At 38.9% G+C, this 18,830-nt stretch overlaps 2 protein-coding genes across 3 annotated transcripts; both read left to right on the top strand.

Moving 5' to 3' along the window:
* Positions 1 to 1,814: 1,814 nt before the first annotated feature.
* rnf180a (ring finger protein 180a) lies at positions 1,815 to 8,042 on the top strand. The gene is made up of 5 exons (XM_053325529.1): positions 1,815 to 1,979; positions 2,481 to 2,531; positions 5,442 to 5,679; positions 7,149 to 7,274; positions 7,837 to 8,042. The coding sequence occupies exons 1-5, from the start codon at positions 1,815 to 1,817 to the stop codon at positions 8,040 to 8,042; spliced, it is 786 nt and encodes a 261-aa protein (XP_053181504.1).
* Positions 8,043 to 11,206: 3,164 nt separating this feature from the next.
* On the top strand, positions 11,207 to 17,880 carry rgs7bpa (regulator of G protein signaling 7 binding protein a). Of its 2 annotated transcripts, none has more exons than XM_053325752.1 (6): positions 11,207 to 11,338; positions 12,395 to 12,561; positions 15,970 to 16,100; positions 16,398 to 16,542; positions 17,506 to 17,576; positions 17,789 to 17,880. In XM_053325752.1, the coding sequence occupies exons 1-6, from the start codon at positions 11,207 to 11,209 to the stop codon at positions 17,878 to 17,880; spliced, it is 738 nt and encodes a 245-aa protein (XP_053181727.1). The 2 variants fall into 2 exon arrangements, with proteins under 2 accessions (XP_053181727.1, XP_053181725.1); XM_053325750.1 differs by having other exon boundaries at positions 11,207 to 11,356.
* Positions 17,881 to 18,830: the final 950 nt, after the last annotated feature.

Raw genomic sequence — 18,830 nt, 5'->3', positions numbered from 1 at the left:
ATCACATTCACTCCTAAAATGCCAGTGGTCAGAATCTTGGACTTATTTATGGACATATGAAATTATATACATTCATTTAAAAAATCCTCGATCCCCTTTTGACATTTCAACCTGCCTCATAAGTCCCAGGAATGAGCAAATTTCATGTTAACTTAACCCTAAGCCAAAACTATCCTATTATAATCTTGGATTTCACACTTTTTTTCGTTTCGGTTTGTTCTTCCTACGTGTATGCTCTGTTTAGGAACAATGAATCTACCTACCTGAACAAAACACCATTGTACAGGTTATCCTGACATTTTCTTTTTGTCTGGGAGTTTCTGAGGTGCAATACACTGAAAGTCTTTGACAATGCTGAATCAGCATAAACTGAAAATCAGACATTAAATAAAAGAAGATTTAGAGGAACTACATTTTCCATGACTGCTACACACACACACATACACACACACGTACACAACCAGTCACACTGAGCTCTGCCTATCAACCCGAGAGTGAAAAAAGCTGACACCATGGTAGTGGATGTGAAAAAAAAGGTTGCTCTGGTTTTTTCACCATATTTTTGTGTGTTCAGTGGTTGCATAGCAATGTGTTTTCTACACACAGAACAATAGTGAGGCCATGAGCAGTGCACCTATTGTAATGGGGCTCACCAGGGGGACTTTGTCTTTGTCAACAGTGTGGAATGTCCCAGGGGGCTAACAGGGGCAGGATAGGCCAGGCCAGAGTGCTGCAACACTCACCTCCTCTACACTGGAACAGTCCCTCTAACTCTTGGAAAAATAGCTTAAACCTATACATCAAGAAAGAGTGGGGGGCAGAGAGAAGACTGAGGGAAGGATGATAGGGGAAAGACCAGGGTAGCTGGTTGAAGTTTCATCAGATGTGCTCTGGTGGTCACTGAGGGGCTTAAAAGTGCCATCATGAGCTCCCATGTGGGAGCCACTGGTGTATATGGCTCAAGCAGAGTTGGAGAAAATGGAACCGATGATGCCGGTGAAGAGGACAGTAACCGCGAGACTGACACCCTACACTTGAGGGTAGCAAAGCCTCGGCGGAGGAATGCAAATCCAGTGGGAGAAGGAAGGTCGAGCAGTGTGGAGCACCTGGTGAGACCTACCCTACCTGGAAGGAAAGCACACAGAAAGACCTGCAGTGAGGACAACAGAAGAAGATGGACAGAAGGAAATCAAGACAGAGATGAAGAAAGACAGAGAGTTGAGCATGTAGGAAGCAGAGAGAATGGCAAAGAAAGAGGAAAACAAAGGCTAAGAAAGACTGAGAGAACTGAGACACATGGAGATGGAAACAGAGAGGGAGGAGGCAGTATGGACAGTTTGTCTAGCAGTAATTCTGACATCCATTTAAATAGTTCATTTGAATTTGCAGAGGGATCAAACAACTTGCAGAGAGGATACTTGTGTCCAAGACCTCATAGCACTGTCTGCTCCTGGATCAGTACTGCCAATTTAAACCCCCAATCCCCTCGACCAGCTGTGAGGACTTTGTCTCCTGCTCTCCCCCAGCCTCCCATCCAAACCAGATCCACACCTCTATCACCTCAGAGACTTTCTTCCAGGACAGCTGCAGGAGAACTACATCACTCCCTACCTGGTTCATCCAGAGATCCTGATCCATTCTGGGTAGAAGTAAGGACAGGTGCAGGGATAGCACGGTCATCACAAATCCATAGGACTCAGACACACGTCCCTTCTCTTACCAGCTTGGAGCTAGGAGAAGAAGAAGAGGATGAGGCAGAGGAGGAGGAGGAAGAAGAGGAGGTGGAGGACGGCGAGGAAGGAGGCAGTGGCGTGATGGAGGTGTCAAATCAAACCTTGACCTCAGCTGTGCTGCTGCCATCTGCTCCTTTTGGGGAGAGGAGGTTGAGTAAAAGAGAGAAGAACAGGATTAGGTGTCTGAGGAGGAGGCAGAGGAGAAAGGAGAGATGGAGACAAAGTCAACTGCAGGAGAGCAGACAGGTGAATGACACAATTACCTGAGCTGTCAATATGAAAACGGGTCCTGAAATGTAAGTTCTAGTGAATTATTGAAACAGGAAGAAGTAGAAGTGATTATCTGCTTTATCATGTCTGACTTCTTCATGTGCAGTATTTATCCGTTTGCTTTAAATAGGATATTTTACACTGAATAAGCAAAAATACCTCTATGGATCTTCTATTTAAAAAAAATAATAGGTGGACACAGCAAACTATGATGGCCTGAGATAGTGAGGCCCTTCAGACAGTTTCAGCCTTAAATAACCTAATCAATCCACTTAAAGTTTTATTTACATTTTAAGATGGCTAATGCATAAATATCCAATGAAGTAAAGGCTTGTGTGTGTTTGTGTGTGTGCAGTATAATACAATCGTAACAAAAATCAGAATTAAATATTGCTGCATTTCATCCACAATCAAATGACTGTGTGTGGCTATATGTGTATTTGTACATGTGTGTCTGCGTGTGTTCATTTCATCTAGATTCTGACTCTCGACAGCCCTATCAGCACCCAGCTCATCTCAATAGCCATTGTCTGTGCAGTTTAAAGTGGGGTTACATCTGAATTAGTTGCATGATGAGGCTCGTGCAAAGAGCCCTTCAAATCCAGTCAGACAAAAGAGCAGATTCCATTTTGATTGGTTGCTGCAGATGTCCTGTCACGTTGGCGGATTGAAATTATTCTGACTGCTGAATTAGAGAAAACTGAATAGAATCAGTTGCTTTGAAACAGACAATATTCATTTCCTAATGCTGTGCCTTCCTGCTGAGTATATTGTTTTAGTTAGCATATTCCTCTCTCCTCCTATTGAAGTTGGAATGTACTGTATATGTTAAACCAACATGTAGATACAGTACATAATATCTGGCTCAAGCGAATATACTTATATCCATTATTTTCTGATGGTTTCTGTGGAAGCAAGTAAATTACATTTTCTAGCATGAGGAAAATGCATTAAGGGGTTTCAGATATTTCTGCTGGAGCCAAGAGGTGATTAGTTTCGAATAAAGACAAGAAGCAGAAAGTTTGGCTTCATAAGAAGTTCAAAAGTAAGCCTATTAACACCTTTAAAGCTCACTAATTAACATGTTGCATCTCATTTGTTTAATCAGTATGCCTACAGATGTTTAAAAGTCTCATGTTTTTACAAGGAGTTACTTGCTTTAACAGTTTCTTGGCTCAGCGCATAGCAACCTCATGCTTATAGCAAGACTCCAGGATCACTGCACTTGGCCAGCCCACAACTTTTCATTTTTTAGCTTTCCTTTTGTGTGTGAATCAAACAAATGTGTTAATTAATGAGCTTTATTGGCCTGGTATATATTTTAACTATATTCAGCACTCAAACTATATTTGAGTGCCAGTATACTTGTTTCCCCCTGCCTCCACTCTTTAAACTAAGCTAAACTAATTGCTTTCTGACCCTAGCGCCATAGATCATGCACATATGAGAGATCTATGGATTTTCTTGATTAACTCTTGGGGAAAATGAGTATATTTCCTAAAATGTCTAACAATTCTTACAAAATATTATTTATTCAGAGGAAATTACTTGTAATTATCATTATTAAGGCTTCTTGAGTATGCAAGCTCTTGTTTTGGCTCTTTCCAAACTGCACATTTGCACATGATCATGTGGAGAGTGCTAGTAGCCATTGATCAACTCCACTGCAACACTTGGTACTTAAAGAGACTGTACCCTCAACTTCTTCTTCAGATTTGTACTTACAAAACAAGTGATAATTTCTGTATTTATTTCCACTGCTCAATTGCCATGGATTTTACTGCAACTATAACAGTTGTAGCTCCTTTGCTAGAATGTTATGGAACTCTTATGTACAATGTTGTACCGTACTTTTCACATGAAGTAGCCCAAAGATCAAAGCAGGTGTTGTCATCCAACTACAGGAAGTGTTTTCATTCTGAGAGGTAATGGCTGAACCGATCAGTTATTTTTATATAGTTGCTTTAATTGATGCTACACAGTAGTTGAAGTATGATTTTAGTTGCAGCATGTCAATTGAGGCCACATTTAAACTCTGTGGAAACATTTATTGTCCTTAAAAAATAATTTCATTTTTTTTTAAGTTTACACAAGCCACTTTTTCTGTTTAGTGTTGCAGTCACTCTATTAGTGAAATCAAGATATTTAATGTTATTTAATGTGGTAAAGTTGAAGAAGAATTTCCACTAGAATACGTTAATTTATTAGTTTAAACTTAAGTTGTGTATATATTCACCAACGTAACCAAAACACAAAGCTGCCATGTTACATTGAATGTTGCCAGGAGAGAGCCTTAGTATCCACAATTATGTCGGTGCTGTGTATTCTGTGTTCTCTCCTCTGTGTTAATGGCACACCATGGGAAGCAGGGTTGGTGCCACAGGGAACTCCCAGGAGCTCCCCCTGGGTGAGAAGGTGGTAATTACTCTGGAAACACCCCCAGGATTTTCCAAGACTGGAGTTTCAGGCACAAATCCCTGGGGTTTTTCAACATAGGTCTGAGGAAGAGGTGGAGGGACTTCAGGTGCCCCAGATGTTGTTCTCAATATGAGTTTCATTACATCCTCTCATATGAGGTGTAGTAGGGATTTGAAAATGGGAAACTGGGTGTGGATATAGGTGCAAAGGCTCTTGGGAGGTAGGGCAACTTGAAAGCTGAGGAAATGAGGGGAGTATGAACAGTGGATGTGGCAGGGGTATTGTGCTGTATGTAATAAAAGGATACAAGCTAGATAAAAAACAATAAAGGGCTGGCCATCTGCAGCCAAAGCACAATTTTACAGAATTGTGAAAGCCCAAGTCATACTGTGCCAAACTTCAATAGATTACTCAAAAACGATAATATTCTACTGGAAGAGATACTACTTAACACTTTCTCTGTTCTCTGAGTTTGATTTAGGCCAGTGTCAAGGTCAAATTGCTCTCTCTAACAATGTTAGGGTTTTACAGTAAGATGTGAGAAAATGTGAAGGAAGGTATTTTGCTCTGCTGAACTCACACCTGACACCCTCATCAAATATAGTTTATAAAAAGGAGAGTGTTTTGAACAAATCTCAAGAAGATGCAAAAAGAAGGCATTTTCACATGTATTTATTTCCAGCTAGTGCAATGACATCTTATAGTGATCATGTATGTTCATAACCTCATCTATTTGTGGATAAAATCTCCAGTGTGTTATTTTTCCTTCACTTGATGAAGACTAAGATACTCTGTGTATCTGATAAGTTCTTCCCATATATGACGCTGCATTTTAGGATAGAAAAAAAAAAGAAAAAACGTTGTTTCTGTGTGAGCAGGAGGTCTGCAGTTATAGAAGAAATTACATATGTTCACTCATGCACGGATGCTCATAAACAGTATATATCAGCATTCAACAAGCACTTGATCCTTGATTGTTTCAACATTTCTCTTCTCCCCCTGCCTTTCCCCCTCACTCAGAGTTCAACAGGCAATCCATCAAGCAGCAGCAGCGAGGATGACGACGATGTGAGTGCCAGGGACAGAGAAGGTTACATCTGCGCTGTGTGTTTGGATGTGTACTTCAGCCCTTACATGTGTCACCCCTGCAATCACATCTTCTGTGAACCCTGTCTGAGGACACTGGCTAAGAACAGCCCCACCAACACTCCCTGCCCCCTCTGCAGAACAGTCATCACACATGTCTTTTTCCAGAAGGGTGAGCTAATGGGCAGAGAGCAACTACTGTACAATACACATGGTTTGAATTCTTATTGTCCTTTACTAAAACCTCTACTTAGTATCTAGACTGAATGATAAGGGGTAGATACATGGTTTAGAATATACCAGTAAGGTATGTAGTTTCTCTGACTTACAAATGCATATTAAAGTAATAATTACATGTATATTTGCAGCAATATGTGTATTCTTCTGTCAGCTGTACACAGATGAAATCTAAGCTGCAGATTGTTCAGAGGGCCCAGCTGCAGATGTCCCATAGGGGGCAAAGTAGACCTTTAGTTCAGCTCTGACCAGATGAGTCACCCAGACCGCAAAGAAAAAAATCAAACACAAGCTCAACACTTTTATTTTGTGCTTTTTGATGGAAGACCATTTCACTCCTTTTTGATGGAAAGTGCATTGAGGACAGATGTTTTTAGCGTGGGTAGTACCAGCATAAAATGCAACCCTTACCTTGTGTAATGCTCTCATGTTATACTAATAATAGGTTTATTTATTTCTACACAGGGACAATGTACATCATTAAACATTTTCAGAGAACTAAAATCCAGTTGCAGCCAAGGGCTGATTTCCATCGGCAGTCCTCCCTGCCAGATGTTACCGGCACAATTCCTAAAAAAAAAGTAACTACATTGCACATAATATATACGAGGCAATTACAATAAATAATCATAACAGTCATAGCGTCACAGTATGAGTTGCCCAGCGACACATTCAAATAGTATTGCACACTTCATGTTGCTTCCAGTACCTTATGCTTGTTTAAGCTTTATACCCTGTTTCTAAGTGCAACTGAGTGGTGATCAAGCAGGGGAGAAGGGATTGCTTGGGGTGTGTAGATGGAGTATGAGACTGCAGCAACGCAAAATCCAGTACATAGGTCTTATTGTGGTTGTGACTGATTATAATGAATGACAGTGGTAGATATATGTACTAAGAGCATGTAATAATATCTGTGTTTTTCACTTGTAAGATGTGTACTGGTATATTTTATGTAGCTTTGTGATCGCTGCACACTGATTACATAGGACAGTGCCTGATTTGGACAAATCTATGAATAAGTAATGAAGTTCTGTGATTCACATTGGCCTACTTCTAGATGCATGTAGGAGAGAGTGAGCAGCAGGGACACTGCTGTGACCATAAAAAGGCAGAATGGCTGTGGTTATGAGGACTGCAGACACACTGAGAGCTCTTGTTAGTGATTAGGTGACAAAGATTGCAGATTACTGTAGATTCTTGTGTTGATTAGCAAAGCCAAGGTCACACGGAAACAGCAGAATGAGAAAATGAGGAGTCTGGTGATGCTGTGGCTGGGTATTTTTGTCTGAACATTTTGAATAAATCAAACATAATCTATCCAGGATATCAAGAGGTTGAAATGTAAATAAGACACTCACTCCATATGGTAATAACATCCAGTTTGTCCTTTTGTCTTTCTCACAGAGCTAAACCAAACAGCAAGGACATTCTTTCCAAAGGAATACTTGTCCCGGAAACAGAACTTCCAGAAAGCAAGTTGTGCAAAGTGGCCTCTTCCAAGCTGCAGAAAACTTTTCCGTATCTTTGGAGGTAAGCATTTTATTCTTTATACATAGACATTTTCTTGGTTCAGGATCAATTAATCCAAAATTGCACAATACTAGTAGCTGAGATTAGAACACACATTTGGAATTATAAAAGCTTCACATGGAGACCGCAGCAACTTAACTGCCTTTCTTTCTTTAGTTTTGAAAAAAAAACAAAACACTTGCTCCTAAAAGTGTCTCAAGTCTTCACATTTAAGTGCTAACGCTTCATAAATTAAAAATATGATTTTAAAAAGTTGGTTTTGGAAAGTATGAGTAAGGATGCATATTTATATATTTTCAGTGGATTACTCCAGTGGGTCTGTAAAACTCATTCCTTCATCATTGTTCTCTACATAACAGTGTTAGCAAAACACAAATTCTTAGCCATGTTTTCCTCCAGTTTGTTGGGTGCTACTGGTCAGCTGGTGTCACTGATTGTTACCATGGTAACACAGGTCTTAGACCTGAGTAGGCCTGGGACTAAGGTGTGATACAGTCTAACTCACATTAAACTAATCTATGAGCACTCCCCAGATAATATGCACCATTTCTCATTCACCCAGGCTTCCAGAGGCAGTCAAGTCCCATTGCCAGACGCCAATTCCCCCATGGCGGAGGCTACCGTTTGGATGCTATGGACTTTGAGGATGATTCCAGAGGCTGGCGCTTTGACATGGACATGGTCATCATCTACATCTACTCAGTCAACTGGGTCATTGGTTTCTTTATATTCTGCTTCCTCTGTTACCTCTTTTTCCCTTCCTTTTAACCACTCATAGATGGAACAAAATAGAGAGAGGAAAGGCTGGAGAGATGAGGATAAAGTTAAGCATTAAAGATGAAGCAGAGGGCAGGCATATGAGTAGGAATGGTGGAAACTGAGCTGTAGGGTTTATTGAGAAGACAATTTGACAACCCCTTGAAATTCAAGCAGGTGGGATGGCTTGGTGGAGGGAAAACAGCAGCATGCCAGCTTGTTGTCTCTCATTAATAAATGATTGAAATGGGGAAATGGTGTAGGGGGATGAAAATCCAATGTTCTATGTTCTCTGTCTCCATATGATGCACATGTAATGTGGGTTGCACAACTGTTCTGTTCCTGTATGGGGGGAGTTAATATAACAGGTCTGGGTTTACTTTCAGAGTAGAATCCACTTACAGACAATAAATGCTCACAATTTTGATCAACAGTATAGACATCTGGACTAGTCATCAAAATAGTATAATGTATTCATTACTACACATTTAACAGAATAACTGAATGAAAAAATTCAATTTGCTATTACTTCAGTTATGTATACCTACAATTACCATTACCAACATCTCATTATTATATGTACAAAAAGATGCATTTTCAAATTGTGATTTTATAATTTTAGAGGGAAATGTCAGATTTATATCCAATAGATTACAATTCAACCACATGTACTATATTGCATTTCGATGACAATATTGTTACATGTGTAATAGTTGTTGCTCTCTGCTGACTTTGGGATAAAGTCAGTCGCATTCACAGTGCCAGACCACAATAAAAAATTTAAAAAAAAAAAAAAAAAAAAAAGAATCCAAGCAATAACATGAGTGGTTGGATTTTTCTGTTAATGCATCATTAGACAAATTAATGAAATGAAAATGCTGTTTGGTATGGATTGTGATTGTGGTTTATGGTGTTGTGAACTTCTGTGTTCCCATTTACTGTCATGAACTTGATTCCGAAAATCACTACTGAAAATTCACAAATTGGTGCACTGTGCTATGCAGTATGTCTTCCCAGATTGTTTTACTGTGTTTTTTATTAGGAGAAATTGTGTTTTTTTTGTTTCTTTAAAAGCAATTTCTGAATGGAATTAATGTTTTTTATCTTTTTTTAGTTTGGATGTGAAAGGTCAGTGTTTTTCATGGCAAATAAAGTTTACACAGAAACACATACATGCATAAAGGTTCTCTAGATGTGGCAAATAATTTCAAGTTCCTCTTGGTAATGAAAACGTATGTTACAGAAAATAAAATTAAAGCATATTCCTGACATATTTCACCAAACTCTGCTTGCATTAAAGTTGTGTCGTGGGTTCCTCATTTATAGTAAAACAACGATCAGTAATTTATACAGCATTAGTTGATGATGAAGTGATATTTAACTAATCATCTTCATACATTTGTAAACGTTTTAATTTGAAAACCACACATTTGTTCACAAGACATCAAACATTTTGTTTCTTTAGATACACTGAAATACTAATAAATTCTCAGTTGATACATCATTAATGTTTAAGTTATTTATTTAACACTACTAGCAAATTATTTGTAAACTAATTATAGAAATTTGCTATGGTATAAATTGCATTACTGGGGAAGTACTGAATCATGTATTGTAAGCCCAACACTCTGCAGTGAGCGGCAAAGGCCTGGTGCGATGCCAGTCTGGGGGGGGCTGGGTATTAAAGTGGCTCTTGGGATATAGGGTGTCACCTCTGTTGGGAAGTAGCCAACTTGTGCAGGAAGTACAGTAGTCCCAAATGGATATATTTGGGCTCACTCAGTAGGAAATAAAGGCTTTGGTTACCTCCATCTATGTAAGTATCTAAAACACTTACATAGATGGATTTTGAAAGTCTTTCTTTGCACTCATTATTAAATAGTAATGTAGTTTTATAAGGAGCTTTGTCATACAGTAAAATTGACTATTGAGAATATACTACACACTGTCCTCTTTGTGGTTGTGAAAAACAGGGAAGGACAAATACACACCACTGAAAGCTGCAATGGATTCAGACGCATTTAGAAAACTTCGGAAAATGTTAAGGTTGTTTATTGCTATTGTTTATTTCTTTAAAATTAATGGAAAATATATTTAGGAGCTTATCTCAATAAAATTGTGTCGTTATGATATGAACATGCTATAGTATATAGAAATTCATTTAAACTCATAACTGACTTCACCAGAGATTAAATTAAGTTAAAGGGATTTGATTGTACTTAATTACTCAGTGAAGGCAAAAAGTGGAGGGCAACTTCAATTTCACACGTTAAGGAGCTCATATTGCCTACAGCTCAGGGCGGGGGTCTGACTTGATAGGCCCTATTAGTATTCCCGTTCTTTGGGTGCGCAGTGTTGCCAGCCACAAAGCCACGTCAGGCCTGCAGCAAAAGCTCGTATTGTGCTGCTTTTCCAAGGTTAGAGATAGGCCCACTTGACTAACTGGAAACACTCGAAGAAACAGAGGAAACACTTGGAGCAGAATCCAGATCGCGGTAACCGGGAATTAAGTTTTTATTTGGATGTAGCCTACAGATTTTCTCCGGCACAGAGTGTTGACTATACACTGTAAAAATTGTCAGCGGACACATTGGCAACGTCATTTTGTCTCTATAAGGAGGTTCTGAGGCTGAGAAAAGATCGGTATCAGCCGTCTTATTAGTGCTTAATGGAAACGCGCAATCATAAAAAATGGTTGCATTTGGAGACTATCCGTGAATGCAATCGTCTCCTTCCGACATCGGTACGTCAGAGGAGACACCTCAGCTAGCTGGACTCCGGGTTGGGTGTGAAGTCTTCACTGTGCACCGTGTGCTGCTGGAGTGAAGGTGACTTGCGCCCCGTCTCAGTCAAGGCAATGCGGAGAGGAGTCGCAGGCGCTCATCCGGTACTTTTCCTGCACTCTGCTCGTCTGGGAAAAGATTTGCTCCCTATCCCACACTAGAGGGGAGGAACGTGAGGAATAGACATAGCAATAACAATAATTGAGGTTCAACCCAGCCAGTAGTTGACGAAGGTGAATTGAGCTTAAACGGAGGAGAGAATAAGGAGAACAGTAAGGTGCTGGGCGGTAAGGCAGGAAGAGAGAAAGTGGTGGAGTTTGGTGTGGGGGGGCGGGGGGGTTGACAAGACAAATCGTTCTATATTAGGGCTGTTTTATTAGTGGATGTGTATGCATGAGTTCTGCATCGAATGGGCGCAAAAACCGCCCCAGATCCACCGGGAACATCTTCCAGATCGGCAAGTCTCCTTACCGAGACCCAGAGCGGAGGGAGAGCACCGAAAGTACCCGCAAAGCCCAGCGCGCCGTGGCTGACTGCAGAATGGTAGGTTTGCGACATATCAATCCCTGCATGGTGCCTCTGATAAAGAGTGCTTTGTTATTATCCCAACCTTTCTTTGTTCTTGGTCGATCGACTTATCCCGTGCATACAGGGGGCACAAGCGACAGCTGTTAATAGCTGCAAAAAAAGAAAAAAAGACTGTAGCCCGGTCTGGGAGCCTAAAAATAGCTGTATGCATTTGCATTGCTTTGTCGGCAGTGAAGACAAAACACATCATCTCGGCGTGCAGATTGACTGTGTGATTTGCATTTGGAGTATGGAAAGCTGCGGGTGGTTTGGGCTGATCTTAAAATTGCCTGAATTACAAGATTATCTAGGGGGGTGTGCGTGATCATAGCACAGATGTCATCTGTTTTGACAGATGTTGGCAGGAATGATTATATGTATAGCTTACTTCACTCTGCCATACATCAGTGAACGGTTTGCACAGGAGTACAGCAGGATGCTATGCAGGAGTTTCACAAAATGACCGTGTGTGTGTGTGTGTGTGTGTGTGTGTGTGTGTGTGTGTGTGTGTGTGTGTGTGTGTGTCCCAATCTCAAGGTTTGAGGTTGTGCAAACAACCAAACTTAGCATAATAGGACGCTCGTCGATAAAAAAAATCAATTCATTCATCATGCACTCTGACTTTGTGGGATGTTTTAATGGCAATGCTTTACTTGCTGTTTCTCTCATGGATCAATTGACTTTTGTGACCGTATATCTGAAAGGTTGCAATTTTTGAAATACTATTTCTATTGAAGCATACTGCCATGCATCTATTATTTGTCCCTTGTGAGAAAAAAACGGAGTACGGCTGGATATAGTGCTCTTCAGCATTTTCTTCTTGGCTGACACATTTTCATGTTGACAAGTCAATATGCAGGCCGAGGCTATATATGCTATTCTACTGCAATGACTAGTGCAGGACGCCTTATCCAAGCAAAAGTTGGTTGGCTTCATTTGTGTAGTGCTGACTTTACCAGGCCGTCTCTGTATTCACTCACTTGTATGTGATTTTATCATGTCGTTGTAACACAGATCGTCCAAGAATTCAATACACTTGTTGCGCTGTACCGTGAACTGGTCATCTCCATTGGCGAAATCACTGTCGACTGCCCCTCTTTACGGGCCGAAATGCTGAAGACGAGAACTAAAGGCTGTGAAATGGCGAGAGCGGCACACCACAGTCTCTCCTTGATATCGGGGTGAGTAGGCACAGTCTCTGTCCATGGTGCTGAAAATGCAAGAATCTAGCCGTGGTGCTGAAAGTGTATATCGCACTAAATGGGGGCGCTCTGCAACACTGCAGCGCCTAAAGTTGTAAAGTAGCTCATTTTTACTGAAGTACATCTCTAATTTGCATATGCATCCCCATTTTAGGCACATATATACTCAAGCCTGCTCCTCTACACTAAAAGAAAAATATCAGAGTGTCTGCTCCATTAGTGTGATACTAGTGGGGGGCGGGGGGGTTTTAAAAACCATGATATTTCTAATAGGACAGCCTTACCAGGAAGCATTCACAACAACATATTGTTACTGACCACTTCCCATTAGCTGGGCCTAAAACGTTAATGCATGCAGTGGAGTGGAAGTTAAATGCTTCCCAGGATGAATTTCAGAGATAATAATGTGCAGCCAATGACTTTTCCATTGTCGCATTTAATGTATTGTGAGCTGTGTCTGTGAGTATCTGAGTATCTTGTGGGCTGTGTCTTTGTTGTGATCATTTCGGCATTTTTAAAGTAGCTTTTTAACAATGTTCAAGTGTTTGCTGGAGTGTTTATAGGTATCAAAATCATCCGGTTTTAATTTGATCAAAAACAATGACAGTAATGATTTGACTGATAGTTATTTCACTTATTTCATTTTCTGAATCAGTGAGCGTTCCATATATCAGATAATAGAGGCCTGACTTGTCTGTTAACTTGGCCTGCACTCTTCGTTGAGCACAACATCTACTCTTCATTGGTGCCAGTGCAAGAAGGGCAAAGTGAGGCTTGGGATTTGAAGGTCCTCAGTGAAGCTAAACTGCCAACTGACTTGGCACCTTCAAACTTACTTAGAATAGAATAGATCCTTTATTGTCATTGTCACCAGTACAACGAAATGTTTAAAGTGCTCACCAGTCAGTGCATCATTCATAAATAAAATAAATAAAAAAGTAAAAAATTAAGATAAAAGATAATCAATAAATACTATACATAAAAACAGCCCAAGTATACCCACATACTCACATAAGGTTACATCCTGTCATTGCACATCCCTATGTCACAGTCAGTCGTAAACAGTTTTAATGAATAAATAACAATCAGTCAGACTGAAGCAAGTGATGAGAGAGATTTGGAGGATGTCTGCAGTACTACCTGCTTGCCAAAATCAGGGCACTGCTAGAACAACAAGAGCATCAGGTTTCTTTGGCTATCAATAATGCACCAATTCCTTACTGATATGGAGATATATAAACATGGCTTGTAAAAACATTCAGTGCTCTCCCATTTCATATTAGTGTGCCATGTTTCCTCAAACAGTTTGCATTTTATAAGTCTCAAATGTGTTCGGTTAAGCTTCACTAAGCTCTGTAACCTATTTTGTAGTTCAATAATGAATCCACATGCTACATTGTTATTCAAGAATGCATAGCCTTTACTCTATGTTACATGCATGACACAATCTTTCCACTTAATGAATGGGCAATTTGAACCACATATGCATAACAGACTCACACAAGTAGCCATTGAAAAGTAGCATCATAGTTACTTTAATTGCTTCTGCACTGCAGTTTAATATGCAGGCCCTATTCTTTTTCCAATATATGGCTCATAATTATACAACTAGATGCAATTATATCTGTTTTCCAAGACAGCTGTGCTTGAATTTCCTGCTTCTGCTGTTGCTGCTCGTGCTATAGAAATAAAGACTGTGCAGTAGCTTTAGAGAGAACTCTAAGTTCCCACGGATAACAGCATCAGCATCATTGTCATAATCATCACCATCACATACGCTAAATGTCCTTCTCTTAAAGCTCTCCAGGCCATTTCAGTGTCCGTCTCCATGACTAGAGACACAGAGCTTGAATTAGACAGTGCAGATCATTCCCCTTTAATCAAATAAAGCCAGTGTGTCTGAATGGTTTGAGTGATGCAGGGCCTCTCCAATGTGCTAGAGGAAAGCTGATAAGCAGGATAGCATTGATGACAGCTGTGCTTTAGCAACAGTACTGTAGTAGGCAGCACTGTGACAAAACAAGGATGGGAAGGCAATGCTTGCTATTGGAAGAGGGGAACGCAACAGCATGATTTGTGTGAGAAATATTTGTACCAGGTGCAAGTTTCACACCTTTCATCTCTGACGCTTTCCCATGTGATATCACACCCACTGAATATCACCTGCTGCAGCTTCCCCTTGAACACCACATTTATATGGTTGTGAAGCTACCGTGGTGTCTCATAAAAGGTAGTGATCAGCTCTAGGTAAATAAAAAAAATACTCAGATGGGCATTTTATGTTTGAATGTCTTCAGTACATTTTATTTATTTATTCTCAGACAGTTTAACAAGCTAAAATATTGACATACTGCCACCACAAATACAATTAAGAAAAATGCAGTCAGTTACCTTGTCTTTTATTGAAATAAAGCAGCAGAAATAAGTCTTAAGAAGCAGATTCCTTCTATTATCTTCAGTAAACTAAGTGTTTATGTCACCTGAAGGATTCAATTTTGCGTGTTTTAGTGTTTGTTTTTTAAAAAGTTATTGTTTATTATGAGATTATTTGTCATATTAATTTAATTACAGGCAGGCTTTAGTATTATGTAATCTAATTTGTATTAGAAGATGATACATTTGGTTGGCTGTTTAAGGTGTGACATAGAAGACATGCATGCTGAAAATTAAAAACACTACAAAAGTCAGAGATCATTTACTATTTTCAGTGTTTTATCTACAGATGTAAGCGATCATATTCCTTCCTCACATAATCTACTCAAATTTTTGCAACTCGATATATAATAATTTTGACGACAAAAGAAGACAAAATCAACTATCTAGTCAATCATGTAATAAATGGATTAAATACTACAAAGGCTGTGTTTGGATATTTAAGGATATTTTAGGACATTTAAAGACTTTGTGGTGATTTTTTATATTATTACTCTACTGTATTACTATATTGAAGTATGTTAAATAATTAATATTGAAATATTGAAGAGTAACGAAAATAGTGAAAAACATAAAATAGTCACACAAAAAACAAAAAAAACAATTCTGAATTCTGATTATTTTCCAGAGTACAAAGTGACAATTGCCTGTTTTGTCCCACCAACAGCCCAAAACCAAAAGAGATTCATTTTACAATAACATAAGACAGAGAACAGCACATTGCCACTATTGAGTATTTTTGGATGATATATGACTATATACCCCAAATCCCCCAGAGACATAAAAGTATCCATCAGTTTGTGATAAAGCTTTGTTGTGATTAAGAAAATAAATGTTCTGTAAAGCTGAACTATGATTTTATTCTGTATGCATTATGTTAGTTTTTGCATCTAGAGTTCTTCAAGTACTAATTAGCCAGTAAGTTTACTGTGTTCCCACTATGTGCCATTTCAGGCCAGAGGATGGGGAGATCCACCCTGAGATCTGTAGACTGTTCATCCAGCTGCAGTGCTGTCTGGAGATGTACATCACTGAGATGCTCAAATCCGTCTGCTTGCTTGGCTCCCTGCAGCTCCACAGGAAAGGTTAATACATGAGAAGCAATCTGGCATATACAGTATAGCTTTTAACAAACTTGACAATGGAGTTATTTGTGTGTGTGTGTGTGTGTGTGTATGTGTGTGTGTGATACAGATTATCACCTAAACCCTTCTCTATCAGTCCTGTAAGCAGTATCTGTGAATGAATGATAAGAATAAACTAGTTCTTTATAGCCTTAACATGAAGTTCATAATAATCGTGTGATTTGATGGATAACTTTAGGTCAACTTTTTTTTCTTCTCTGCTTCTCTGGTACGCTACCTGCCCCCTATGTGATCTAGGTAAGGATTCCTGTGGTCCCACAGGGGTCGACAGTAAGATCGAGGAGAGTTCAGACATCCCAATCCTGGAGGACACCTCTTCCTCCCCCACTGACTGCCCTCAACTCTGCTGGCTGGTGGCCACCGACATAGAAAACATAGAAAAGTAGGTAGACAGTAAATGTATTGTGGTGCATGTTGTGTTCTTCTGTGACTGATGTGTGTGTGTGTTTCTTTGAATTTATTGTGGTGTTAATGAATGTACATGTACATCTGTTTTTTTTTTGTTTTTGTTTTTTCTCCACATTACAATGAAACTTAATATGATAATATAGATGCCTTAATATTTTTCATTATGTTTACATAATTAATGGCTAATGACTTTTTTAAAACACACACATGTATAGTTAAAACACGTGATTTCATTGCACCACACCTCCAATGTTCCTCTTTCAACCTGACTAATAATGTAATCATTAATTAACAGCAGATTTGTCTTTTGTTTTTGAAATAAATAATTCTATAACAGTAATTGCATTGAGGAAAATTTCAATTTTATGTTCTATTAAAAACTAAATTACATGCCTCTGAAAATGAACAAGCATTTGTCTTACAAATTGCTATACCAACCTACAGTACATTGTTTACAAGCTACAGTAAATGTAATTATTATACTTGGCAAGTTAAAAAAATAAAAATAAAATGTGCTTGCTTGGATTATTTTATGAAACCATACAATCAAATATTAATAATTAGTCATTTATAACACCCAGTTTTCACATGGTATGCTGCACTTTAACATTTACTGTTTGACTGTAACTATTTCATGAAAATAAAAATCACATTGTTGGTTATCTTGTAGATACAGATTGCATTGTTGTTTTTCTATATCAAGTGTCAAAATTACTCAGTTTCATATTTTACTATGCAAAATACTACTCAACTCAACAAATACTACCCAACTTACTATGCTGCTGCAAAAACTGAGGCAAGTGACTTTGTGCTGAAGTTGTGGGCCTGGGTGTTTCTGTGTGTGTATGTATGTATGTCTGTGTGTATGTGTGAAAAAATATCACATGACAGATTTTACAGGAACACTACATAAAAGGCTTTATTTGTGTTATGGCAGGGACATGAGGGAAATGAAGAACCTTCTCAGTAAACTCAGGGAGACGATGCCTTTACCATTGAAGAACCAAGGTAAGATAGAAACTGAACACTACTCTACTACTCTTTTTTCACATACCTACTTCATAATCCCTTGGAACAGTGAAACTTTAAAAATCTTTTACAAGCATTAACTTTATAAGATTGATCAGAAATGACTGATCACTGCATGGAAAACGCTGTGTCAAACTACAAACACTATAAAAACTGACTTGACAGTGGTGTGTTTGTGTTCTCCTGCCCAGATGACAGCAGTTTGCTGAACTTGACTCCCTACCCACTGGTCCGACAGAGGAAGAGGCGGTTCTTTGGGCTCTGTTGCCTGGTAACCAGCTAAAGGCCCCGCCTTCATGGGTAGGAGGCAGCAACAAAGACACCATTACCCACTGTCCTTCACCACTTGTGTCTCCCACCAATCTATTACTGCCATTTTCAAATAAATTGTCTCTTTCTCTTTTTTTTAAAGGCTGCCCATTTTATAATTTTATTTTGTAATACAAAGAAGACTTGTAATTGCAATGTAATGAAACAGAAGTCATGAACATATATTTTAAGATATTTTGCAACAGATTTTCCCTTTTTTGGTAAACGAAGTCAGATACCTGCTTGTCCAATGTAAAACAGAATGAGAGGTCATTTGAAAAAAATGTCAATGTTCAATTACTTCCACAAACCTGAGTGAATGAAATGAGGATTTGTGTTTTTAAAAAAAGGGATATAATTGTCTGTTTTTGTCAGAAATGATGTGTAACTTATGACTAGATGCCGTCCGAATGTTTAAGGATGGTACTTGCAAAGACAAAGTTATACCTTCGTCTGTCTAAGCCGAGATGACAGGTTTGTTGTGTATTACAGTCTCTGTTTTCTGTTTCTTGCTGTTTTTTCTTCTTAATGTACTTAATTTAGTCTTCCATAAACCAAGAACCTGTACCCAACTTTAACTTTCCAGCTTCAAAATGGAATATATGATACAATGCTCAACAAGAAAAGTTCTTTGCACACAATATCTATCTATAACTTGAGACATTAGACTTGTATATACACATACTCTTTACGCAATGCTCTCTGAATTATTTTCAAAGTTGGAGTTAGCAAAGAATCTGTTGGTTTGTATAAGCAGGGATAATCTCCCTCTGTCTGAAGCAGACATTGCTGACAGGGGCAGGAAGCATGGGTCTTGCTTATAACTGATAGTGATCAATGTTTAGGGCACGGTGAAGATACAATAGTCAAAGCTGATGTAGGTCATTTTACATTGTTAATAAAACTTTTGTTATTGAAACGAAT

Source organism: Scomber japonicus, chromosome 9 (assembly GCF_027409825.1).
Source record: "Scomber japonicus isolate fScoJap1 chromosome 9, fScoJap1.pri, whole genome shotgun sequence".
In the NCBI taxonomy this organism is placed as follows: Eukaryota; Metazoa; Chordata; class Actinopteri; order Scombriformes; family Scombridae; genus Scomber; species Scomber japonicus.
The sequence above is the reverse complement of the archived record's forward strand: the minus strand, read 5'-3'. Positions and strand labels throughout refer to the sequence as shown.

What these genes read in the sequence shown, in the direction of transcription:
- rgs7bpa (XM_053325750.1), top strand. Translation starts at nt 11,207, where the DNA reads ATGAGTTCTGCATCGAATGGGCGCAAAAACCGCCCCAGATCCACCGGG. An exon ending in CCGTGGCTGACTGCAGAATG is followed by an intron (nt 11,357 to 12,394) that starts GTAGGTTTGCGA and finishes GTTGTAACACAG; the next exon opens with ATCGTCCAAGAATTCAATAC. An exon ending in CCTGCAGCTCCACAGGAAAG is followed by an intron (nt 16,101 to 16,397) that starts GTTAATACATGA and finishes TATGTGATCTAG; the next exon opens with GTAAGGATTCCTGTGGTCCC.
- rnf180a (XM_053325529.1), top strand. Translation starts at nt 1,815, where the DNA reads ATGGAGGTGTCAAATCAAACCTTGACCTCAGCTGTGCTGCTGCCATCT. An exon ending in AACTGCAGGAGAGCAGACAG is followed by an intron (nt 1,980 to 2,480) that starts GTGAATGACACA and finishes CATTTCATCTAG; the next exon opens with ATTCTGACTCTCGACAGCCC. An exon ending in ACTTTTCCGTATCTTTGGAG is followed by an intron (nt 7,275 to 7,836) that starts GTAAGCATTTTA and finishes TCATTCACCCAG; the next exon opens with GCTTCCAGAGGCAGTCAAGT.